This window comes from Ranitomeya variabilis, chromosome 4 (assembly GCF_051348905.1).
Source record: "Ranitomeya variabilis isolate aRanVar5 chromosome 4, aRanVar5.hap1, whole genome shotgun sequence".
NCBI lineage: Eukaryota > Metazoa > Chordata > Amphibia > Anura > Dendrobatidae > Ranitomeya > Ranitomeya variabilis.
In genome coordinates, this window is record NC_135235.1 from 515,940,215 (window position 1) to 515,957,624 (window position 17,410).

Consider the following 17,410-nt stretch of genomic DNA (forward strand, 5'->3'; position numbering starts at 1 on the left):
TTACATGTTAATATAGGAACCCTTCTTTGATATCACCTTCACAATTCTTGCATCCATTGAACTTGTGAGTTTTTGGAGAGTTTCTGCTTGTATTTCTTTGCATGAAGTCAGAATAGCCTCCCAGAGCTGCTGTTTTGATGTGAACTGCCTCCCACCCTCATAGATCTTTTGCTTGATGATACACCATAGGTTCTCTATAGGGTTGAGGTCAGGGGAAGATGGTGGCCACATCATGAGTTTATCTCCTTTTATGCCCATAGCAGCCAATGACTCAGAGGTATTCTTTGCAGCATGAGATGATGTTGCTCCTGAAGGCACGTTTCTGTTTTTTATACCATGGAAGAAAGTTGCCAGTCAGAAAATCTATATACTTTGCAGAGGTCATTTTCACACCTTCAGGAACCTTAAAGGGCCCTGCCAGCTGTTTCCCCATGATTCCAGCCCAAAACCTGACTCCTCCACCTCCTTGCTGATGTCGCAGCCTTGTTGGGACATGGTGGCCATCCACCAACCATCCACTACTCCATCCATCTGGACCATCCAGGGTTACTCGACACTCATCAGTAAACAAGACTATTTGAAAATTAGTCTTCATGTATGTCTGGGCCCACTGCAACCATTTCTGCTTGTGAACACTGTTTAGGGGTGGCCGAATAGTAGGTTTATGAACCAAAGCAAGCCTTTGAATGATCCTACACCTTGAGGTTCGAGGGACTCCAGAGGCACCAGCAGCGTCAAATATCTGTTTGCTGATTTGTAATGGCTTTTTAGCAGCTGCTCTCTTAATCCGATCAACTTGCCTCGCAGAAACCTTCCTCATTATGCCTTTATCAGCACGAACACATCTGTGCTCAGATTCAGCCACAAATCTCTTAACAGTATGATGATCACGCTTACGTTATTGGGAAATATCTAATGTTTTCATCCCTTGACCAAGGCATTGCACTATTTCATGCTTTTTGGCAGCAGAGAGATCCTTTTTCTTTCCCATGTTACTTGAAAACTGTGGCCTGCTTTAGTAATGTGGATCATCATTTTTAAGTAGTTTTCCTTTAATTAGAATCACCTGGAAAACTAATTATCACATGTGTTTAGGATTGATTTCAGTGATCCGTTGAGCCCTGAGACACAAGACCATCCATGACTTTACAGTATTTGACAAACAAAAAGCAAAACAATTAAATCTTTATGACACTTAAATCCAATTTGCATAATAATTTGGAATACAGTGTATAAACAGGTGTGTGCCTTTCCAAATTAAGTCCTATCTGTTTATTTAAACACAGCTGGACTCCAATGAAGGAATCAAACCATCTCATGGAGGATCACAAGGAAATAGACAGCATGTGACTTAAATATGAGTGTCTGAGCAAAGGGTCTGAATACTTATGACCCTGTGGTATTTCAGTTTTTCTCTTTTATTAAATTTGCACAAATTTCTACATTTCTGTTTTTTTTTCAGTCAAGATGGGGTGCAGAGTGTACATTAATGTGAAAAAAATGAACTTTTTTGAATTTACCAAATGGCTCAATGAAACAGAGTGAAAAATTTAATGGAGTCCGAATACTTTCCATACCTACTGTAAGTCTATGAGAGCCAGAAAAAGGACAGAATGAGGTTCCCATAAACTGACATTGAGAGCTTGTGACTGTTACCTTTGACTTGCTGTCAGCCAGAAGTTACAGTCACAAGATGGCGGCACGGAATCGGAGCGGCGCTGATAACCTATAGTAGCAGCTGGTAAGTATAATAGGGGCACCACTCCAGATCTGAAATAAAAAGAAACCCTGGAGCGGTGCTTTAAGAAACTGCAGCAGTGTGTCCACCAAGGTTATATTTCAAATCAAAGGCAGAAAAAAAAGTAAAAGTTTAAAGATGAAAACCCCTTCACTTCATCTTCCGTACATGTAAAGCGCATGTTGGAAGCAGGTGTATGGAGCGGGCTGTGTATTACAGCCAGGACCTGCTGCTAACATTTCCATTTCTTTTGAAATCCTACCTGTGGCCAGGCTTCAAAGTAGACCATGATTTCTGCTTTATGCAGTAATGCACATGCGATCGGACAATCGCATCATTTAGTATTTAGTAAAAAAAGTTTTAAGAAATATGAAAAAAATAAACCTGAAAGTTCAAATCACCCCCTTTTTCCCCCATTGAAAATACTGATATTATAAAAATAATACAATTATGTGTGGTATCTCTGTGTTCAGAAATGTCCAACCTATAAAAATATAAAAACAATAAACCCGATCTGTAACCACCGTAAACTATAAAACAAAATTAAAGCGCCATAGTTACCTTTTTTTGGTCTCCGCAATTCCACAAAAAAGCCTGTGGCAAGCGATCAAAATGTGACATCTACCCAAAATGGTATTAATAAAAACACTGTCTCGCTCCATAAAAAATAAGCCACACACAGCTCCTTTGGCTGAAAAATAAAAAAGTTAGGGGTCTCTGAAATGGCGAAACAACAAAAAAAAATTTGAAGGCGAATTCTGATATTTTTTCACCACTAAAATAATACAAAAATTGGAAATGTTGGGTATCACCCTAATTGTAGAGATGAGGAGAATCATACTGCAAGGTCATTTTTCCCACAAAATGTACATCATAAAAACTATTCCAAAAAAAACAATGTCAGAATTGCATTTTTTTTCACAATTTTACTGCACTTAGATTTATTTTCCTCATTTTCCACTATGCTATGTGGTAAAATGAATGGTGTCATTCAAAAGTACAACTCGTCGTGCAAAAAACAAGCCCTCATATGTCTATATGAACAGAAAAATGAAAGCGTTATGGCTCTGGGAATAAGGGGAGGAAAAACGGAAACACAAAAACAGTGTTAGCACAAATTTTCTGCGCTTTCCAATCATACAATCTGAGTTTTAGCCTCTGTAATAGTAATAAAGCTCATTTCCACTCGGGCTTTGTTGGTTAATGTGCATTTCTACTATTCAAGCCACCTGGAGGAATAAGGCTTTAAATTTTAAGGAGTCTCCTGAAAATACTTGAAGAGTTAAGATGGTATTATAAGATTCTTACCTTAAGTGTTGAGAGAAATGAAATGCTATCTTGATTTGATATTTATCACAGCTTGTGGGATATAAATTAGCTCCCCATGGAGAGTCATAAAGTAAATCTCCATAAAAAGGTAGTCTGCAGAATTTATTACCTTCAAAGGACGTCTCTAAAGGAAAAATTACGGTGAGACCTAGTAGACGAAGGGCATTTTTTGTTTTAAAGTGAATCTGTCACTAAGCTTTTGTCACATAATCTAAGAGCAGGATAATGTAGAAACAGAGTCCCTGATTTCTGTGATGTGTCACTTACTGGTCTGCTTGCTGTACTTTTGATAAAATCACTGTTTTATTAGCAGGAGATTATCAGAAGAGGACTAGTAAACCTGCTGTCATGTAGTCCTTCATGTTCATGAGCTTTGTGCAACCACACGACTGATTGTAAGATTTCTGCCTATGCACAGTGTTCACAGAAAGCTGTCAGTGATGTGGGCGGGGTTATACAGAGTTCATTAGATCTACAGCAGATAAAACAGTGATTTTATCAAAACTACAGCAAGAAGCCCAGTAAGGTATACATCACTTGAAACGGTATGGAATCTGTCCATACTTCATGTTGCTCTCAAATGGGGTAGCAAAAAACTGATGACAGCTTCTCTTTAACCCCTTTCCGACACGTGGCGTAATAGTACGTGCATGTCGGAATCCCCCTGTTTGGAAAGATGCGGGCTTCTATCCTGTCGGCTCCTGCATTGATTTTACAGAAGCCAACAAATGAATTACCGGCTATTCTGCTATCTATCTCTCTATGAAATATAAAGATTTATATATATATATGGGTGTCATATACACCTATTCTATGTGTGTATATCTATTCTATCTATTCTATTGTAAGCTGTCAGTGTGATTTTACTGTACACCACAATTGCCGGCTTTTCAAAGGACACTGGTGCGTATTTATCGCAAGTCACACTGGTGGTCCGTGTGGTGTGTGATAGGCGAGTCTCGTCCGATATACGCTGCAAATCCCAGCATGCTGCGATTTCACTCGCACGTATAATACGGCCGAGAAAAAAACGGATGATGGGAGCTGCCCCATAGATTAACATTGGTCCGAGTGCTATGCGATTTTTTCTCGCATAGCAGTTGTCCATATTCCTCTCTAGTGTGACTCCAGCCTAAAAGAAATCTCTTTTCAAGCTAAGTTTACTTGGTGAAAAAAGCAATTAATGTGATTATTACGCTGAGGTGTAGCTCTAGTGGAGATAGTGTCAGATCCTTTTTTCACTCCATTAGGCTATGTGCACACATTAAGCTGCATTTGTGCAGCTCTTGGGAGGAAAAACGTTTTTGTTACTTTTTGCTCTGCTTTTTTGCCTGATTTGTTGAGTGAAGTCAAGGGTGAAAAAACAGGGCAAAAACACACAGAGAATTGACATGCTGCAGATTATTTTCTGCACCAAATCTGCAAGTCAAAATCAACAATGTGTGCTTGACACTTCAGGTTTCTCCTTCACTTTGCTGGCGTCAGGATTGCCTCAGGTTTATCTAGAAAATCTGCAAGGAAAAAACACACCAAATCTGCCCCGAATCTGCAGTGGGTACACACAGCCTTAGGCCTGTTTCACATGTCAGTGGCTCCAGTACGTGTTGTGACAGTTTTCTCACGTACCGGAGACACTGACTCACGTAGACACATTAAAATCAATGTGTCTCTGCGCATGTCAGAGAGTTTTCACGGACCGTGTGTCCGTTTGAAAAACACGGAGACATGTCAGTGTTCGTGGGATCGCATGGATCACACGGACCCATTAAAGTCAATGGGTCCTTGTAAAACACGTCCCGCACACGGATTCTGTCCGTGTGCCGTCCGTGTGCCGTGCAGGAGACAGCGCTACAGTAAGCGCTGTCCCCCCAGCTTGTGGTGCTGAAGCCGCCATTCATTTCTTCTCTCCAGCAGCGTTCGCTGGAGAGAAGGAATGAAAAATCATTGTTTTTTTTTGTTTTTTTTGCGGTTGAAATAAAGTACCCTGTAACCAACCCCCTCCCACCCCCTGTGCGCCCACCCGCTGGGAATAAAATACTCACCCAGCTCCCTCGATGCGTCTTCTCAGCACCGGAGCTTGTCCTGTATGAGCAGTCAAGTGGTGCCGCTCATTACAGTGATGAATATGCGGCTCCACCCCTATGGGAGGTGGAGCCGCATATTCATCCCTGTAATGAGCGGCACCACGGGCGGGCGCACAGAGGGTGGGAGGGGGTTGGTTACAGGGTACTTTATTTCAACCGCAAAAAAACCCCAAAACAATGATTTTTCATTCCTTCTCTCCAGCGAACGCTGCTGGAGAGAAGAAATGAATGGCGGCTTCAGCACCCAAAGCAGGGGACAGCGCTTAACTGTAGCGCTGTCTCCTGCACGATCCGTGTGGTACCCAGTTGGCACACGGGTGGCACACGGCTGCCGCATGTGTGCCACACTGTGTGCCACGTGAGCTCACGGACACGGATTTTTCCGGTACCAGAATTATCTGGACGTGTGAGACTGGCCTTAAAGTGTAAGGCCTCCCAGAAAGACCAGTGATGTCACTTGCCATAAACATGTAGGTTTTCATATCTGATGTAAATCCTTCTGTTATCCTGATTTTATCAATTTTTTAGGGGTTCCTGAGCCATTCTTGATTTATGGCCCCACTGTCCTGTGTATACAGTGGATATAAAAATCCTACACACCTCTGTTAAAACACCAGCTTTTTCTCATGTAAAGAAAATCATACCAAGGGAATCATTTCAGAACTTTTTCCACCTTTAATGTCACCCATAACCTGTACAAATCCATTGAAAAATAAACTGAAATCTTTTTGAGTGGAAAAAGAAAAATAAAGAACTAAAATAATGTGGTTATTATTATTATAATTATTTATTTATTTATATAGCACCATTAATTCCATGGTGCTGTACATGAGAAAGGGGTTACATACAGGGTTATAGATATCATTTACAGTAAACAGGTTTACAGTGACGGACTGGTACAGAGGGGAGAGGACCCTGTCCTTGCGGACTTACATTCTATGGGAAAATATGCACACCCATAAACTAATACTTTCTTGAAGTGCCCTTTGAATTTATTACTGCACTCAGTCTTCTTGGGTAGAAGTTCATTAGCATGGCACATCTAGAATTGGCAATCTTGGCCGATTCTTCCTTGCAGTAGCTGTCTAAATCTGTCAGATGACAAGGGAAACCCTTGTGTACAGCGCCCTATTCAGGTCAACCATAGATTTTCTATTGGATATCGATCTGGGCTCTGGCTTGACCATTCCACAACTTTGATCCTCTTCTGGTGAAGCCATTCTTTTGCTGATTTGGAGGCATTCTTAGGGTCGTTGTAACACTGAAAGGTGACATTTGTATTCATCTTCCGCTTTTTAGCAGAGGCCTGAAGGTTTTGTTGCAAAATTGACTGATATTTGGAACCGTTCATAAATCCCTCCAGCTTGACTAAAGTCCCAGTTCCAGCTGTTGAAAAACATCCCCAAAGCATAATGCTGCATGTCCAGCATGCTTCACTATGGGTATAGTGTTCTTTTGGGTTTTTCTTGTTCTTTTTCACTCCAAACATACCTTTTGGAATTATACCCTAAAAATCTTGCTCTCATCAGAACATAACACGTTTTTCCACATGCACTTGACAGACTTTATGTAGGTTTTGGCAAAACATAGCAGGCCTTGGATGTTTATCTTTTTAAGTTAAGCCTTCTGTCTTCCACCCTACTCCACAGGCCAGACTTTTATGAAGAATACTGGAGATTGTTGTCCCAAGCAATACATACTTGCCAGAAATTCCTGCAACTCATTTAATGGAGATTGTTGTCCCAAGCAGTACGAAACGAATACTTGCCAGAAATTCCTGCAACTCATTTAATGTTGCTATGGGCTTTTTATAGCCTCCAATACCAATTTCCTTCTTGTCTTTTCATTTTTTCCAATTTTTGAGGGATGCCCAATTCTAGGTAATATCACTGTTGTGTCAAATTTAAGCCACTTTTTGATGTCTGTCTTCACAGTTCTCCATGATATATCTAACACCTTAGAATTTTTTTTTACCCTTCCCCTGATTAAATTTTCAACAATGAGATATCTTTGCTGTGTTGTAAGCTGTTTTCAGACCATGGCTTTTGCCATCCTCCTAGAACAGCTAAACGTTATATAGGGTTAATATGTCAACAGGTTTGTGCTATGTCACCAATAACAGCACAATGTGGGGGCAGAGACCCTGATCCCAGCGATATATCACTTACTGTGCTGCTTGATGTAGTTTTCATAAAATCACAGTTTTATCAGCAGGAGATTATCATGAGAGGAGTAGTAAACTGCTGCCAGGTAGTCAAGTATATTCATAACCCCGCCCCCACCACTGATTGGTCACTTTTTGTGTACACTATACATTGGCAGATGGGTGTAAACTGGTTTATGTAGAGAAATTTGCCAATCAGTGATGTTGGTGAGTTTATACAGGGAAAGCTGCCAATCCGTGGTGTGGGTGAGATCATACAAATCTCAGCATTCTCTGTAACTCTGGAAGGGAGAGGCGCCGGAAAAAAAGAAAAACAATGTCAGATTCAGGAGAACAGCGGCATTTACACATGGTAAAAAATGACATATTTATGGCAAGTAATAGGTCCTTTAAATATGTATTCTCCAGCCCTTATTATGGAAATTATACTTTTATGCAAACTTCCACTTCATTGCTTGATGCCCATGCAACACCTATTAAAATGTACTCCATCTTTTCCAAGTGTCAAATTTAAACGGTTTGCAACTTGATAAAATCCTGTTTTGTTTGAGGCCTGTTTCACACGTCAGTGGCTCCGGTACGTGTGGTGACAGTTTTCTCACGTACCGGAGACACTGACTCACGTAGACACATTAAAATCAATGTGTCTCTGCACATGTCAGCGTGTTTTCACGGACCGTGTGTCCGTTTGAAAAACACGGAGACATGTCAGTGTTCGTGGGAGCGCACGGATCACACGGACCCATTAAAGTCAATGGGTCCGTGTAAAACACGTCCCGCACACGGATGCTGTCCGTGTGCCGTCCGTGTGCTGTGCAGGAGACAGCGCTACAGTAAGCGCTGTCCCCCCAGCTTGTGGTGCTGAAGCCGCCATTCATTTCTTCTCTCCAGCAGCGTTCGCTGGAGAGAAGGAATGAAAAATCATTGTTTTTTTATTTTTTTTGCGGTTGAAATAAAGTACCCTGTAACTAACCCATAGGGGTGGAGCTGCATATTCATCACTGTAATGAGTGGCACCTCGTGACCGCTCATACAGGACAAGCTGCGGCGCTGAGAGGACGCATCGAGGGAGCTGGGTGAGTATTTTATTTCCAGCGGGCGGGCGCACAGGGGGTGGGAGGGGGTTGGTTACAGGGTACTTTATTTCAACCGCAAAAAATATATAAAAAAATGATTTTTCATTCCTTCTCTCCAGCGAACGCTGCTAGAGAGAAGAAATGAATGGAGGCTTCAGCACCCAAAGCAGGGGACAGTGCTTACTGTAGCGCTGTCTCCTGCATGGTCCGTGTGGTACCCAGTCGGCACACGGGCGGCACACGGCTGCCGCACGTGTGCCACACTGATGTGCCACGTGAGCTCACGGACACACGGACACGGATAACTCCGGTACCGATTTTTCCGGTACCGGAATTATCTGGACGTGTGAGACTGGCCTGAGGGGTCTGCCAACATTGAGCTAAACACAGGGCGGGCGGGTGGAGGGGCCACTACCAGAGCACTCCCGGCCCCATCAAGCATCTGTAGACAAATCAGGCAGTTTCTGTCAAGCATCACCTTAGCAGAAGAGTTTCTATTGAAATCAATGGCCTGTGTCCATAATGCAGATGGATATTCAAGTTCTTCTAGAGTGGGAGATGCTTTTTGTAACTCCTCCCTGCTTTGACTTATTGATGAGATTCTTAAATGGGCCGTCCGGTCTTAAACTACAAGTGACTGCAGACTTTGTGAATCCTCACATCATGCATATTGCACGCTGTGGGGATTCGCTGGTGTCGGGAGCGGGTCATCATGTGACTGGAAGTATACAATATGCATACCCCCGACCACATTCCGACTAGATAGGCTCGGCCTCGCTCAATGCATGTGTATTAAGTGAGGCTGGGAACAGGCTAGTTGGAATGTGGCCGAGAGTATGCATATCACATACTTGCAGTCACATTACCACCCGCTTCTAGCACAGGAGAATCCTAACAGTGCACAGTAAGTGACTGCAGACTTGTAGCTTAAGACCGGACAACCTGTATAAATATTGGGCTATCCTATATTTAAGAAAACATACAAAAACGCTTTGGATATTTGATCATTCTTCCAAGTCTTCCCCAGATATGGAATCATTAAGCACTGGGTTGAGCGTATAGCTATATAATCGTTTTAGGCTGTTCACATTCAATCTGAACCCGATTGGCTTCCATTTTCAGAGATTTTGATGTATTGGTCCGGTTATCTAAGTCATTATTGGATTCATTGGGAAGGTTATATTTTGTACAGTAGCCTAGCTCTCATCTGCTCAGATAAATTTTCTGCAGGACATATTTGAAAGACACAGTAATGCAATAAAAATGAAGGGCGAATTCAAAGGTCATTGGGTTTTGGATATTTGCCCTTTATATAAAAGAAAAGAAAACTCTCTTGGAATGGCCATAGCCTTTAATTAATCACTGCCCAGCTCACTAAGCCACCTCAAGCCATAGCACACATCATTGCCTACAGGTTTTTTTTCTGTAGGAAAAGCACATGCACCAAAATGAAATAGAACTGTACTGATGCCATGAGGCATTGTCTGAGCCCAGTTAAATCTGGCAGCCAGCTGGAGATTTGCATGCCCAGTAATAGGAAAGAGAACAAGGCAAAGATCTGAGACTCCTCTCGTCTCTGCTGTCTGTACGACTTTAAATAGGTCAAGTACAGTGTTGATTTGTTGTCAATAGTGAAAAAGAAAAAAAAACACATTTTTTGCAAGAGCAGAGATAAAGGAATGAAGTCTCATTTAACTAAAAATCTATTTGAAATGCTCTTCTTATCTTAGTGATTATAGTCAGGGTTGCTAGAATTCATTCTGCAGTGTAGTATGTATGGCTGTTGTTATCTATAAGAAATGTACAGCAATGTGCAAAAGTTTTAGGGAGGTGTAGAAAAATGCGCCACAGTAAATAAGATTGCTTTGAAAAATAGGAGTTTTGGTAGTTTATTTTTATCAAAGAATAAAGTGCAAAGTGAATGAGCAAAAGAGAAATCATAATTAAATCAATATTTGGTGTGATCGCCGTTTCTCTTCATAGCAGCATCAATTCATCTTGGTACACTTGTACAAAGTCAGGATTATAGTTAGGTGTATAATTAACTAATTGTACCAAATAGTTGATAATGATCGCCATAGTCATTAACTGAAATAAAAACCACTATGTAAGAGGTTTAAAGCTGGGTGAGTAACAGCCAAACTCTTCTATAACGGGGAGATTTTGGAAGACAGTTTCATGTCACAGTTCGTACACCATATGAAGACTGAGCACAGCAACAAGAGGCAAACTAGCTATACTGTATCATCAAAGTCCCAAGCAAAGATTTCAAAGCAGACTGGGGCGTTCAAGATGCGTTGTTCAAGCTCTTTTGAAATGGGCAACGTTGAGGACCGTAGATACAGTGGTCAACCATGGAAACATGCTTACTTCCCTTTGAAATCACAAGATGTCCAGCAGTGCCATCACCTTAGAACTGTCACAACCAGTGGGACTTAATTATACCCATCTACTTTTCAGAAAATATGAAATAAATATATATACACCTAACCGTGTATATAGATTCGCGCTGGAAAAAACAACCAAATGGCTACTTCACAGACTTGGGGAAACCAATAGGCAAAAGGCACATGAACCTATATGGTTCATATATAGGACAAAAACATAAGACACAATAATGTAAAAACAGCGGTGAAAGAAATAAGTGACAAGCTCACCCGCCGTGTAGAAGTAGCAGTGAACTCCTGGTGTTGTTATCATGCAGTAAAGAATGTCCGTCCAAGGAAGTCTTCCATTAAGGTAAGTCCAGTAATGGTTTAAAGTTGGTGGCTGCCCTGGCCGGTAGCAGCCACTATTCACCACAAGCTTGTGTAAGCGGGGTCCTACCTGTGCCGACGCCGCATGTGATCAGAGCGGTGCGTACGGCTGAGCTGCAGGACCTGTGTGACGTATCGCTCACGTGACCGCCGCTAGAGCCCGGTGCTGTGTACGGAGTGCGGTAAGGACCTCTATCCTACGCGTTTCAGAGACGTCTGTCTCCTTCTTCAGGGATGGTCCTTACCCCACAGAGGGATCTATTTATACCGCCTCCCACAATTAGCTCAATTACTGGAACCCAAATAGTTCAGCTCCGACATTAAGTCCTCTTGGTGCAATCGTGTCTAATAGAAATATCCATTTCGTCTCCACTCTGGACATAGCTTTAATGTAATTACCACCTCTCCAGTGTTTTTGCACCACCGCAATACCAGACATTTCCATATCTTCCACTCGTCCTCCATGATGGTTTATAAAATGTTTCGAGAGTGGGTGGCCCATAAATTTGGTTTTAATGTTCCGAATATGTTCACTGATTCTGGTTTTCATTGTACGTTTTGTCCTACCTACATACCTTTTACCACAGGGGCATTTGATAGTATATATGACCCCTGTGGTGGAACATGTAATAAAATCCTTAATTATAAAATCCTTAATTAAAACCAAATTTATGGGCCACCCACTCTCGAAACATTTTATAAACCATCATGGAGGACGAGTGGAAGATATGGAAATTTCTGGTACGCACCGCTCTGATCACATGCGGCGTCGGCACAGGTAGGACCCCACTTACACGAGCTTGTGGTGAATAGTGGCTGCTACCGGCCGGGGCAGCCACCAACTTTAAACCATTACTGGACTTACCTTAACGGAAGACTTCCTTGGACAGACATTCTTTACTGCATGATAACAACACCAGGAGTTCACTGCTACTTCTACACGGCGGGTGAGCTTGTCACTTATTTCTTTCACCGCTGTTTTTACATTATTGTGTCTTATGTTTTTGTCCTATATATGAACCATATAGGTTCATGTGCCTTTTGCCTATTGGTTTCCCCAAGTCTGTGAAGTAGCCATTTGGTTGTTTTTTCCAGCGCGAACCTATATACACGGTTAGGTGTATATATATTTATTTCATATAGTTTATCGCACAATTTCATTTTGTGGGGAATTGTTGGCTTCGCTGCAGGATAATTTTAACTGTGACACTTGGCGCCACTTTCTATTACTATACTTTTCAGAAAAGTCTGGCCAAATATGGTCTTCATGGAAGAAAAAAACATGGCAGCTGGTGCTCTGGACTGATAGGTTCATAATTTGAAATAATTGGCTATAAACGAATTCAAGTTGGTTCACCCGAATGTCTGGAGAGTTTTACAGTTATATAAGTGTCTACAGGCAGCAGTGAAGCTCTAGCCCATTTGATGCTGTATTTAAGCCAATTGACTTGGGGATTTGTTCAGGATTAATGGTGCCCTCAATGCTGAGAAATAAAGGCAGATACTTACCCTTCATGCAATACCATCATGGAGGCATCTGATTGGCTACAAATTTATTATGTATTAAAATTCTACAAAATCTCTGACATTGTACAAGTGTAAATAGAAGAATTGATACTGTTTTGAAAGCGAAGAATGGTTATGCCAAAATGTGTGATTTAAATGTCTGTTTTGTTCATTCACATAACATTTTGCTAATTAATAAAAATAAACAATTAACAATTTTATTTTTAAACCATTTTTTCTTTGCAGCACTTTTCCACACTTGCTTAAAACTTTTGCACAGTATTGAATATGATCGGGTTGGGTCTGGTCCATTAATTAATGACCACCAATACATCTTTTTACTGATCTGAGATATAAGAGACTAGCCTCCCCATACAGGTGACAATCCAGCATCTGTCAGCTGTCCAATATAGCTAACAACTTGCTGCATCAGCCATGGCAACGTCCATATCTGTTTAACCCCTTAGATGCTGCTGTCTATAGTGACTGCATCATATACATGGTTAAGAGTGTGGGGGCTTCTTTATCTCCATCAGTACCCTTAAATCATGAAAGTGTGGTCCTGATGTTTGCCCTTGCAATTCACAACCAAATAGCGGCCTTAGAGTCTGTCGCTAATCATGTCGACCTGTTCATAAGTTAGCAACATTTAGAAGGTAAAAATACACTTTTTCATTCCTGTCATGTCACTTTGCATTAATTCTTGAAAATCACCTGAAGTGTTAATTATCTACCTGACAGCAGTTTTCAATATGTTAGGGGGTGCTGTTTTTAAAATGGCATCACTTTTGGAGGGTTTCTAATATATAAAGACACTTCAAACCTGGATAGGTCCCTAAAAAAATAAATTTTTTAAATTTCCTTGAAAAAATGAAATATTACTGCTACATTTTTAAACCTCTTAAAATGCTAACAAAATAAAATAACATTTTACAAATGGTGCTGATGTAAAGCAGACATGTAGGAAATGTTATTCATTAATAATGTTTTTGTGTGGTATGACTATCTGGTGTAAACGGATAATCATTCAAAGTTTGAAAATGTCAAATTTTTTTACATTTTTGTCAAACTTCTGACATTTTTCATAAATAAACACAAAACATATCGACCTAAATTTACCATTATCATAAATTATAATATGCCACGAAATAACAATCTCAGAATCACTGAGATTTGTTGAAGCGTTCCAGAGTTATTACCACATAAAGTGACACTGGTCAGATTGAAAAAATTTGGCCTGGTCAGTAAGGGGTTAAAGTTTCATGAAAATAAACCTTACTAAAATGAAATCGGATGATCAGTTATATAAAGACTATAAATGGGAGATATATTACTTAGTGACTTGGGTGTAACCAGAAAGAACGCAACAAGTACCGTACATATTCTTTTTGATGCCCTATATGACCATATAGAAAGGGATGTGTACCTAACATAGTAATTACATAGATGTGTGTTGTAATTGGTGAAGTTTCTAACTTTTATCATGTAGATGTTTGAGTGGTTAAGATTGACGTACTCTTGTGTTTGATCAATTCAGGCAGCCATTGTTAAAGTTCTGCACAGTGAAGATCGAAAGAGATTGAAAGACTCTCCATTCATTGGGCTTGTGTTTGATGAGACCATGGATATCACAGAACATCGAAGTCTTGTAGTGCTCACTACATCCATCTCGCCATGTGATGGAAAACTATATATCTCATTCCTGGGCAAGTTTGAGCTGTGTTCAGGGAATGCCATTTCTATATTAGACAAAGTGAAAGACATATTGAATGATTTTCAGATCCCACCTAAGAAAGTATCATGGTTTAGTACTGATGGTACATCACTAATGGCAGATAGCCAAAATGGTGTTGGTGAACAGCTGAAATCTTTTTGTCCACTTGTATCAGAGTTTCACAATATTTCACACACAAGGTCTTTGCTTCCGAGTGAGAGTTTTACCTGTGTAGAATATGCAAGAAAATATGAAAGTGTTATAGATGCAGTATACAGACTGTATAGAAATAAAAATGGGGAAAATCAAAACTTTAATGAATTGCATAATATTCTCAACATCTGTGGCATAGACTTAAATTGTGCAAGAATGGTTCAATGGATGTCCATATTGCCTGCTATCGAAGCCATTGACTCTTCTTGGCCAACTCTTGTTCTTTTACTTGAAAGTGAATCTGCCAAGTCTCCCATAGCCAGTGGACTGTGTTTTGAGCTAAGAAAGTTCTGGTTTGTGGCTTTTACCAAGGTTTTACTTGATATACTTCCCATCTTCCAAAAACTGAACCAGCTATTCCAGATTGAGGATTTTGATATCTCCATGATAAATCCAATAGTAACAGCATCACATGCAACCCTGCAAGCTCAAAAATCTGCAAATGGACAGAACTTTCAAGAGTTCCTTAATGAGCTGAATGAGCATCCTGATGAAGACAGTGAGAGCAGGTTTTACTACAAAGGAGTAGAATTGATTGACTGCTCCCAAGCCCAATTGAAAGACTTTGAACTTATAAAAGAATCTTGTCTTGAAAACGTGTGCAAGAACCTACAGGACCGATTTCCTAGTAGTGTACTGAAGGTTATCAGCTCTTTTTCAGTTGTCTTTAACCCAAAGAGTTACCCATCCTCCCTGGATGACATTGGTTCTTATGGTGAAATGGAATTACGGCTCCTTCTACAGTATTTCTCCCATGTTTTGGTTCCTGAAAGAGCATCAAATGACTTTGCCCTCTTCAAGCGTATTGTGTTCAGCCTTAACCACTTGAGTTTTCGAGATCTTTGTGTGAAGCTGGTATATTCCAGCTCTGAGATGCATGAACTTTTTCCTGACTTTACTGTCTTAGCTGCTGTTGTTCTAGTCATGCCTCTTGGGACTGTACTCTTCGATAAAATAAGTCAGGTGAAAGAGCTACAGAAGCAAAGAAGTGATTGGGAAATAATGGCCGGTGACCTTAACAATGTTCTTAAAATTGCTATTGATGGACCAGTACTTAATGAGCTAGACTTTTCTAAAGCAATTCATTACTTTGAAAAAAGAAGGGAATCAGAGTCCTTTGTCTCAGATGGAAGGTGGGGAGCCCAAAGTGTATGAAGTAGTAGTCACAATGTGATTACACAAGTTTCTAGAAAAAAACGGGTTATAACTTTTATTTGATTTTTATCCTAGAGGTTGAGAGAACTTGAAGGATGATTGTACCAAGATGGCTCTATATGACCTAGCACAGGGATAAAAACGATACCCGTTTTGTAGTAAGACAATGAAAATTCAAGCTATGATACCACATGCAAATTGCAGGCTAATTTGCATTTGGTTTCAAAGCCTGGTTTCTCCATGCTGGCATATTGTATTATTACAAAGCAGGGATCCCCTTTGTTCTGCTAGGACATGTACATCCATACCACTAGTTTGACTAGTAAAAATTTGCTGACAGGTTCCCTTTAAAAATAGGAAACAATTCTATATTGGTTTCAGTATTTTTATTCAACATTCCAAAAAGCAAGACTCTTATCCTGATAAGGATCTGACATTATATTCCAAATTTGCTTTATGGAAATTATCTTTAACATTGTAATATAATGTCCATTTCCATGTTATTATGTTGTGGTGTGAGATGTGACCAACTTAATTTTTTAGAAAACTGAGAAAGTGAAAAGAAAACCTGAGTATGTTGTATATTTCCAATCACGTGAACTTTTTTTATATTCACATGGACATGTTCTTCTTTACATATAATTCACTAATAAGTTGATGTTCTTACCAAAGTGTGTATGACTTAAGTCAGTTAGTTCCTAGTTCTTGTCATAACCATATCCTGGTTGGGCATAAAGCACCAAAGTATCCTTCCTCCACTAAACGTCTTTCCACTTTTTATTACAGTTTTTAAATCCGCTTTGTCGCCATACAGATTAGAATAGAATTCATGATATCATTTCACAGTATTCAATTCCGACTTTGACAATCTTAGCCTGTGTCCATATACTCTAGAAGAGTGGAAACATTAAAACATTAAAATAAAAGGCTTTTCATAACATGATTCTGTCTGTGTAAACTACAAATGATTTCTTTGGGAGATCAATATTCATAGGAATTGGGTTTATCAAATTTTGACCCATTCATATCAGTAAATTGATTTACTACAATGTCAAAGTAAATGCCACCAGTTTGAGAAAATTAACCTGTCCGATAGACATACTGGTACAATAGGTGCCCTGTGTCTTATAAAGCGATGCACCAACAGAACACATACAACTTCCACTTTTTAAGACATGAATATATGCAATGAAAGGAGGTTTCTTACACACATGGTTGTTAACTGTTAGGTATTAGCTTAAAACAAGATGGATTGTAGAAAAAGTGAAGATGCAACATGTTTATTCCAAAACCTACCAAAGTGCAGAGTTTACAGGGTACTAGGGTCTAACTGAACATCAAGCACTTACTCAGCTCTGCTGCAACAGCGCCTGGAGACTGTTATATGTGAGAGGGGATTTACAGATATCGCCAAAATGCTGCTGATCTGAAAAGTCTTTTACAATAAAGATAAAGTTCCTATAATTGTCCTTTATTCTTCAGACTTTTTCGTATAGAAGGATTATTGCCTCTACAGCAATTAGTGATCATTGATAATTTGGTACATTAGGAACATTTGTGATTATATGTTGTAAAAGAAGAAAGAAAAAAACAACCAAAATGTGATGGGTATATAAAAGAAAAAAGAGGGCCACCCAAGATAAAACTCATATCATTATTTGAATCACAATTATTG

General features: G+C 40.0%; 1 protein-coding gene across 10 annotated transcripts in view; it reads left to right on the forward strand.

Annotated features, from left to right (window-relative positions):
* Positions 1-17,410, forward strand: part of LOC143765461 (zinc finger protein 385C-like) — a 528,254-nt gene that overhangs the window by 377,387 nt on the left and 133,457 nt on the right. For 4 of the 10 annotated variants that reach the window (XM_077252144.1, XM_077252143.1, XM_077252153.1 and 1 more), the window contains one exon: positions 14,191-17,196. The exons of 5 other annotated variants lie outside the window; for them this stretch is intronic. In XM_077252144.1, the coding sequence (XP_077108259.1) occupies positions 14,191-15,735 (1,545 nt within the window). In that variant the 3' untranslated portion in view covers positions 15,736-17,196. Of the gene's footprint in view, positions 1-14,190; positions 17,203-17,410 lie in introns of those variants that run through there. One more of the 10 variants, XM_077252146.1, reaches the window with a different exon arrangement.